Source organism: Lepidochelys kempii, chromosome 11 (genome assembly GCF_965140265.1).
Source record: "Lepidochelys kempii isolate rLepKem1 chromosome 11, rLepKem1.hap2, whole genome shotgun sequence".
Lineage (NCBI taxonomy): Eukaryota > Metazoa > Chordata > Testudines > Cheloniidae > Lepidochelys > Lepidochelys kempii.
In genome coordinates, this window is record NC_133266.1 from 36,052,466 (window position 1) to 36,062,185 (window position 9,720).

Here is a 9,720-nt window from a genome sequence, read left to right on the forward strand (position 1 = left end):
GAGTTTGGAAGTGTGGGCAGGAAATCATAAATGAGATTCAATCTGAATAAATGAAAGATCATACAGACAGGGAAATATTGTCAAACACACAGTATCAGAGGGCAAAAATGGGGTTGGGACCATCCTAATAGCAAAATAAACACTTTGTGTTTCTTCAGTGTTCAGTTGTATTACAGACAAATGGATCTATATTGTCAAGGTGCCACTTCTACAATATCCGCCTCCATAATACCATGTCTGAGTCTCCACTACACTGAAAGGATGTGTGTGTCATCCTGAATGTTCAGGGTCCCCAGCAAATACACTGCCTGAATTAGTAACCATTGGGCATCTGCCCAGAACAGAATCCACATTGAGGAAACAGGAGTAAGATGATTCACAGTCAGGACTTCCTCAGTCCCCAAACCCATTTTGGACCCAGAACTGTGCAGAGAAGACTCACAACCCCAGGGGCACTGGGCCCCATGCAGTCACATCCCTCCCCCATCATGTAGGCTTGAAGAAGGGAGGAACTCCTTAGGCTAAGCCAGCAGTGGGGTCAAAGACTTAAGCCAGCCAGCAGACAAGCTACAGAAGCAGTTTCTGCAGGTACCTTTGGACAGTGGCGATATCATCAGACTTTTTTTTCCTACAGTTTTCACTGTTTTATTCTGGATATTCTTTTCCCTTTGCTGACTGGCACTTTGTTTGTGTCCTCCCTCTCCCAGTTACTTCTCGTCAGTCTCATTCTTCTCTTCCCCCTAACCCACTTACCTCCCCTCCCTCAATGTTCCCTTCCTTTGTTCTTATTAGTGTATCCCCTCTTGCCTTCCCTCCTGACCAACATTTGCTTTATAATACATTAAATATATATTAAATAAATATAAACAAACAAAAACTCTGCTAATAATACAAGAACTAACTATTTGCAGAGTTCTGTTCACTCTGCTTGTAGGCTACAGTTGTTTTCCCCACACTTTACCCATCTTATCTATTAAGATTGTAAGCTCTTTGGAGCAGGGACCATCTCTTAAGGCTTGTCTACCTGAACACTTAGTTCATGGAAAGCTGGGGTGAAAATCTACCCCTCACTAGTCTGCTGTGCATTATGTATCTATATGGACCCTGCTGCCTCACACTAAAAGTCACATAGTGCGCTTTGATCTACCCCACTTTGAAATGGGAATAGACTAAAGAGCACTTGGGAACTATTAGTGCGTGGCAGCAGGATCCACAGAGATGCTTAGTGTGCAGAATGCTAGTGTGATTGAGATTTACACCCCGCTTTGCTATAAACTAAATGTGCATGTAAACAGGCCCTTAGTGCATAGAGTTCCTTGTACAATGGGGCCCCCTGATGCTACTGAAACAAACAGTAAATACTAGTAAAAATTCACACAAACCTCTGACTTGAGATGCTAATTCCTGATCTCTAGTTAGCACTTTATCATCACTGGCTGTTCCATAGCAATGGTTACTGATGGTGCCTAAAGAGGGACCAGTTTATGTTCTGATAAGCTTGCTGTGACAAGCACAGCACTTGGGCTATGTGATCCCCATTCCTGCAGACATCCATCTATAATTACTTTGATTCAGTAATTCAGCTTATGCTCAAATAAATGTGTTAGTCTCTAAGGTGCCACAAGTACTCCTCGTTCTTTCTTTTGATTCAGTCAGGCTCTGTAAGAGTCTGTCTGCTCATGATGCTTGCTTGGACAAAAACCCTTGGAAAAGTAGCTGATTAGATTGGGATAGGTCTCTAAGGAAGTCTTCTCTTCGTGGTCTCAGACTGATAGGAAGAAAGCTTGCAGGTATCTTGATTCTGTAAAAGACTTTGTTGATCCTTGCTTTGTTCCTGTAGGTCCCCAGAAAGAAGCAAGAATATAACCAGGAAATTGATAAGATAGTAGTAAAGGTGAATTTCTTTCTTGAGGGATGCCAATTAAATGAACATACATTTTCAAGGGGTCTAAAAAGAGGTCAAAGCTTAAGTACTAGATGTGTTTGAGGCAGATTTCGAAGTGGAGGAATCTGAAAAAGGCTGGAGACAGACTTCAGTGAGTTCTACTGATCAGTGAGTTCTATTGATCATAGGACACCACGTGCATAAAGGAAAGTTTGCCATCCTGAACCTGGCCAATATAACTAAGTGGTTCAGAGGGACAACTCCAACACAGAATGAAAGCTCTCCCAACATCTTCAAGTACTAAATGTCTGGAGCAACTACCTAAGTTCCCCTGATAGTAAATAACTTCAGTAAATAACCTAATAACCAGAGGCTTCTGGATACTTAGCAAGGGTGATCATTTGCCCCAGACAAGAGGAAACATGGAAAGTAGTTGGGCAGGTCAAGAGAAATATTGTTCCTTGCTGAGATCTGAGAAGGTAGACTTGGCCTTACCTTTGTGTTTCTGGGCAATGGCAGATCTTGAAATGTAGGCACTGAACCTGTTGTTCTAGTAAGGACAGAAGGGCCACTTCTCTAGGTGAATGTGGAACTCAAAAGATTACGGACCTGGAGTAGAAATGCTCCTCTGAAGCTGAAGCTTCTTCAAGACTGTCCCACTTTGTTTGTATCCAATGTTTATCTGAATAGATCAAAATAGATAAAGGTATGGTAAAAAAGAGGAGAGTGGTGTCTGCCTTCCAGTCACATAGTTATATGTTTCTCCAGTCTAAGATTGAAGAATCTTATGAAAAAGCAGCATGAAACACTGATTTTTTCATATATCACATCACAGATGACTCAAACTTGTGAAGGGTCTCATAAAACTTTGTGTGGTTTTGGATTCCTAGGTACTCGTTAGGTTTTTGTTTATGATTTTAACTGAAGCCATTGGGGTACTAAAGTATCTAGGGCATGCATCAAGAGAGGACATAGAATAACTGTATTTACTCTATAAGGAATGTTCTGGTTTTTTATCTAGAGAATTTTAGGGTGCCACAACACCCTAAATAAGACTTTCTGTTTTTAAACAGGAGCAGATTCAAGGATCCACTCTAGATGTGGTGGAACATTTTGTATCCCTGATCCCTTTCCACCTTTTACATCCTAAGACATACCTTTATAATGGACTTTCTTTTTGTGCGTCTCCTATTTTTTCAATCTATCACAAGGAACTCAAAGAATGAGAAAGTCAGTTTCCTCTCAAGTTCCCTCATTTCAAGGGGATTCCTCTTCACAGAAGCTGATCAGGGATTAGATATATCTTCCTCCGGTTCTAAGGCCTTGAAAACTTTAACAATGTGTCAATCTAGGATGGGTCATTAGGCTTAAACTGTCTACTTACACCATCCAAATCAGTCCTCACCCACTGAGGTTGTGGTGCAGTAGTTTTTCTCCTTAGAATAAGATTTCTTTCTGGCTCTTTTCTTACTTCTTTTGACTTTGTCATTATTTTCTTTCTTGTTCTTATTAACGGGAAGAAAGAGAGGAAGAAGATGGGGAATCCTTAGCTTGTTCAAAAGATTATGCTCCTGCCAAAATAGTCCATACCAGAATCCACCCCCTGAATGGGACCCACTACTACAGAGAGAATGAAAATGAGCTGCTGTGGCATAAAACTTGTAGATATAATAAAAGGAACCTGTGGTGACTGAAGGTCAAAAAGAGAAAAACGAAGGTGTGTGGGGGAAGGGGAAAGTTCCTGACATGTTAAAAGCTTTTCAATTCATCTTTGTATTTTATTTGGTCATTATTTGTTATTTTTAATTATATGGGATCACCAAACACGAAGGAGACATTTTAAATTCAGTATTAATTCAGAATTACATTTCCCCAGAGATACAGTAGTTGATACTGATATTAATCTTGTTCTGTTTTGTTTGGCACTGTATTACAAAATCCATTCAGGTTCAATAGAAACTCAGCAAAACATTTTCAATGCCAGGTCAGATGAGTCAATTCACAGAGACAGTGCATTTTCTGAGGAGTCAGTACTGGCAAAGCTCCACAGGACAAACTTTAGAGCTGCCTTCCCCCAGCACAATCTTCACCAAGGGGAGAGTGGCTTTCCTATCACCACCTGCCATCCACCAACACAAATCTGCATTGGAGTTCAGCTGCCCTGGGGTGCAGTTTTCCCATCCCTTTACCCCTGGGGTGAATCTAGCCGATAGCCTCAAAGTGGCATACTGGATGAAATCTGATATAACAGTCAAATTCAGGACTGGGTAGGCAAAAATTGTGATACTTGACTCTTGCAGGGTTAAAAATTCTGTGGAAGAGACATTATGCTAATAAACTGCTAATAAAATAGTAATAATTAATAATACTTAGCACTTATAGAACACTTTCAATTTTCAAAGCATGCTATACACATTAGCCAATTATTCAAACATTAAACAAGCTGCTAAAAATAGAGGAGTTCCACCTGCAACCAGTGGAAGGTGAACAATTGTAACAAAGATTACAGTAAAGCTGAGTAAAGTTCAGCAAATCTTTATTTTGAGTTAGAGTGCAAAGCAGTCACATGGTATCTTCCTCCACACTTAACCCCCTGGCACATCCACTGCGCTCCCTATTTATAGTTACCTGCTACCCAATTAACAAGTTATTAAACCTAACATCTGCATTGGCTTTAACTTCAGCCTACTGCACTGTATCCATTAACACTTAACATTGCAATAATGGGTCACTGCAAAAAATAAAGCTTGTTGAGAGTATGGTGAGCCCTTTGTCCTGCAGAGAACAGACTGAAACTTTAATGGGGGCTGGATCACTTCAAAGTAATTTTCATTGCAGAATTGCATTTAATAGTTAATCTCAGGTAGCTGCTGAATTAAGCATCTTGTTTCTCTGTAATGCAGCTAATTGGAAGTACATTTAAAATAATGTTCTGCTGTGGTTTTTCTTTATTTCTTATTTTTATACTTTGCAAGATTTTAATCTGTTTTCCTTAGTCCTCAAGACAACCTGTTAAAACTCCCACATTGGGCATGTCTACACTACACAGTTTTACTGTGTTTGAATATGGTTGTGCACAACTGAGTTAGCTGAAGTGATGCTGACCAGGACTTCGCTGTAAGTGTGGACCAAAACAAACCAGCAACATGACAGCTAATTGTGATTAAGTACCCAACAGTGATTGCTATAGGCAATGGAACAATGGCCTGGATAAGCATCCCCCTTGAGGAGTCCTACCCCAGCTATGCCTCTTGTGGATTCCACTCTTTCAGACTTCAGCCTTTCTCCGGCAAGGAAGAGACAGGTTGGGGTCTCTGACAATTCTAGGGGTATCAATATTATGTCCCCAAAAGTTTAGGGTCAGATCCTCAACTGTGCTAGAACTCTGCTCAGTGCAGACAAGGTGTGGGCAGAGATGGCGGTGCCTCACCTCTGCATTATCCCAAGGCTTCCTAGGGCGACTTCAGCCATTATGTAATTGAGGGTATGTGTACGCTGGAGGTGGAAGGTGCAATTTCCAGTTCAAGCAGACATCCTCATGCTAGCTCTGATTGAGCAAGCACATTAAAAATAGAAGTGTAGGGACAGTGGCATATGTGGCTGGAGGGACGAACTACTCCAAGTACAATCCAGTCTAAGACTTCCTGCTGTTTGTATCACTGAAGCTACATTGCTATTTTTAGTGTGCTAACTCAATCCGAGCTAGTGCTGGTATGTCTGTGTGAGCTGGAGATGACACCTTCCAGCCCCAGTGTAGACATACCCTTAGAGTAGACATAAGACAGTTCAAAATTAAGCCAGTTTGTAAAGGCTGCCAATAGACTACTATGCAAGTTGTGGATCACCAGAATGCACCCCAGCCAGTTCTCCCCAGTCACGTTCAAGCACCTTTGCATCCCCTTTGTGTTCCCAGAGCATTGCAAAAGAGACCACAGCATGGGTCAGGAGCTGACTCTCTGAGTTCAACTTTTAGACACGGAAAAAATTGAAGATGGTCATATACTCTTTGTGAAAGTTAATTCCACACTGGTGTTGAGCAATGTCTATGGCTCAAACAAGTAGCATTCTGACTTCAGTTACAAACTAACTGTACAACTAATGGAGAGGGAGAGAGGTCCCAAAGTGTTAGCTGGGCACTGCTACATAATACTCAACTCTATTTTTAGATAAAACAGGTACAGTTACTCTGTGGGACTCACCCCCCAGATTAAATTCTCTCTTTACAATTGAAGATTACATAACATTAGGAGATTAGTAAATTCTTTAAGGAAAGACTGCTCAGTCTTCTCAACCACACCCTCCACATACTCTGCATTTGATTATTTTCTAATCTCTTTATATTCTGATACATGCAGCATTAGATGTGAAGACAAGAGTAATATCTGATAATGCTCCGGTATCCATTGCCTTGTTGCAACATGAGCCACCACAGAACACTGAGAGATGATAATTGAATGCATGATTCACAATTTTTACTCTCCTTTAAAAAAAAAATAAAAACCCTCTATTTGAAAATCAATATTCCATCAGCTCCTTTACAGGTTGGTCTAAGGGAAGCACTAAAAACTGATCTGACAGGAAAAAGTATTGCTTATGTTTCTTACAAAAATAATAATCTAAACTCAAAATTATCTGAAACATTAAGAACCATAGATTTGGAATACTTCTGTTTTCCTATCCCAACTAAACTCCAGCAACTACTCAGTACAAGACATGCAGAGAGCAAACTCCACATAGCACAAGATGAATGGACTTTATTTAGACTTCAACGGTCATTGGGAATCAAGAAATATTTTTAAAAAACCAGGAAAACTTGTAGCAGATATTCTCCCAGCTGAATACCATAACTAACATTTGAGGGGGGAAACCCAAAGCTTTGTTTACCTCACAAATAGATATAAATATTCCATTTCAAAATTTCTATATGGTGCTGTGTACCTACAAACCATCCATTCCGAGGTCTGAATTCACTATCTTTTCCAACTTCTATCGGAAGATCAAGTTGATTTCTTGGAGGCATTCAGGCAGAATAGATTAGAGAGTCTATTAAAAGTATTAAAAAACAAACAAACAGAGGGTTGGAGAGATTTCTAATTGAAAGGTGTCAGTCCAATCTTGACCTGGTCACCCCTTTACTACTGTATGTTTGAACAGGCAAAATCTAAGGGAGAGCTGCAACTCCTCTCCAAAAAGGTCCTTGTCAGTACTATATTGAAACTGAAGCAGCCCGGACCCCACCACACCAGTCAGCCAGGAACCCGGACCCCACCACACAGGCTGGTCTTTAGCACACAGCTGAGCTGTGTGCTAACTGGGCCATGGGTTGAGAACTGCTGGTCTAGATAATGCTTGGTCCTGCCTTGAGTGGAAGGGACTGGACTAGAAGACCTCTTGAGGTCCCTTCCAGTCCTATGGTTCTATGATTCTCCCTAAGGGAAAGGGTAAGTCACACAGTGCCATCAGATGGGCCAGAAGAAATAGAAATATAGAGCAGAATGTCATTAGTACACTGATAAAATGCAACCCACGCTTCATCACTGATCCCCCAAATGAATGTTAAACTGTAATAGTGACTGAATGGGACTCTTTGAAAAGCCAGAAGACAGAGCCCTGAGGACAGATGACTTATTGTTCAATATTTCCCACAGCAAAAAAAAAAAAAAAAAAAAAAGGAAGGAAATGAACTGAGTCATTTTGGTGACTCTATCTTCTCCTGCTAGTGACCACTAGAATGTCAACAATATTTCATGGACAACAATATTGAATCTAATTGTTAGATCTAAGAGAATCAATATGGACATATAATTTTGACGATCAAAAGGAAGAAATCATGAACTAACAATATAAGCACATTTTCTATAACATACCCAAACCCAAACCTGAAAACCAAAGTGACTGGGGACAGAGAGAGCAGATAACTCCAGATATCGTCACGGCTCCTCCACAACCTTCTTTGGACAATCTTTTCTCAAAAATGGAGATTTTGAGAAAGGGCAACAGTTAACTAGATTGTCAGTGTCAAGAAGTGATTTCTTAAATCCTCTCCTTGACAAACCCAAACAAGAAACCACAAACATGTTAAATACTTTAAATCATGTATTTATTTATTTAAATTGTGTTAACACATAGATGCTTCAGCCATACTGAGCTAGGCACTGTGAAAACAAACACTTTGTTCTTCCATATCCTCACTTGCTTCAAGCACAGGCCTCAGAAACTGCTCTATCCAATATCTGGGATCCAGTCGTACTTTACATACCAACCTAAAAGTGCTATTGTATACAAGGAATACAAGGTGAGACCCTGTTTTGTAAGCAGTGTTCCTTATAATTCTGTGTTTTATTGATTTCTACAGCTTGTCTTTGAAAATAATTTCCAAATGAAAGAACATCATAATATTGTTATACACAGATATTTGTAGAAATGCTATTTAAAAATAATCCCATTTATCAAAGTGATTGCTAAGAGATATTTTTCTCCATTTACCCTTAGTGGCTCACTTCTAGAATTATTAATTATAATATTGAATTTAAGCAGCTTAATGGGGAGTAGTAACACAGAAGGGACATAAAAACTCTTGTGATTGCTTTCTTAATAGTCCTTTTAAGAAGTATATACTAAGAAAAGGAATTAATGTTATACACCGTATAATGTCTGCTATATCATGAATAATGTGGCCTCTGCTTTATTAACTGTTGGTAAACTCCTCCTCCCATATAAACACTCATACAACCTGTATTCCAAGAAAAATAATTGTACAGAACAACATTTCCTTAAACACCTTTTAAAACCTAGGAAATTACATTAGGCTTCTTAAAACATCACCTGTCTAAGCTGAGTATAAATTACTTGCATACTGTCTATATCCCTGGATCTCTAGAATTTGACAACCTGATGTTTTTAAATGCTGGGCACCAATATTTTTATTCTTCTTCCTAAAGATCAATATCACTTCCGCTGGGGACATAAAACACTCCAGATGAGTCAATGAAATATATACCTTGATTATAAGAAAATATACAAAAATCAGTTTTTGTAAAGAAGACATTGCAACACAATGTCATATTTATAGTAAGAGACCAGATGTCAGGTTTTACTGTTTAAAAAAAAATCACACTATCACCACAGATAGTCAATTCAAAATGGCTTTGAATTCCCCATTCTTTCTTTTGCTTTACATTAGCAACAGAGGCTGCAATACGATTTTGAAATGTGAAAATGGTTACACTGATCAGATTTGTAATGTGTATAATGAAATGTTTTGTCAGCTTACCTGATGAAAAGAGAACGACAAATTACAGCAAAGCCCAGCATCCAAAAATGATATGATAATATAATATGCCTCCTCCTGAAATTATCCAGATTTCTGCCCGCAAAGGTTTGCAAATTAATTACAATTTCTGCATTCTCAGTGGAAAAGAAAACACAGAGACCTTTCCAGAATCCTCTTTGCTTCTGCCTCCGCTTCCTGTTCCCAGTCTCACTCTATGGTACCCAACATATATTAGAAAACAGCTTATTAGGAGAGGAGGTGGGGGGAGAGAAAAGAAAAAGAGGAGGGGGGGAGAGACAGCACCTTACATGGCAGCTCCACCTACTGGCAAAGAGAGTGAATAAATGTAAAGCATCAATTTGTGAAGCTTTTTCTTCCAACCTACACTTGACTCAACTCCTACATAACTATGCTCCTCCATGCAAGAAATAAGCAAACAAAACAACAAGATAGATGATTGAATACAAGCACAATACTGCCTAATCGTGTTTTAAATTTTTAATTGTTTTATTTTATTTGAAATAAATGCAATTGTCTAATTTCTTTTCTTAAAGTACTTCAT

At 39.3% G+C, this 9,720-nt stretch overlaps 1 protein-coding gene across 11 annotated transcripts in view; it reads right to left on the minus strand.

Annotated features, from left to right (window-relative positions):
* The window catches only part of LOC140895597 (sodium channel protein type 2 subunit alpha-like), a 119,918-nt gene extending 110,549 nt beyond the window's left edge, over window positions 1–9,369 (minus strand). For 9 of the 11 annotated variants that reach the window (XM_073305672.1, XM_073305669.1, XM_073305673.1 and 6 more), the window contains exon 1: window positions 9,159–9,369. In XM_073305672.1, coding sequence (XP_073161773.1) covers window positions 9,159–9,199 — 41 coding nt within the window. In that variant the 5' untranslated portion in view covers window positions 9,200–9,369. Of the gene's footprint in view, window positions 1–2,380; window positions 2,400–9,158 lie in introns of those variants that run through there. The other 2 variants (XM_073305674.1, XM_073305670.1) reach the window with 1 other exon arrangement.
* Between the last annotated feature and the right edge of the window lie 351 nt (window positions 9,370–9,720).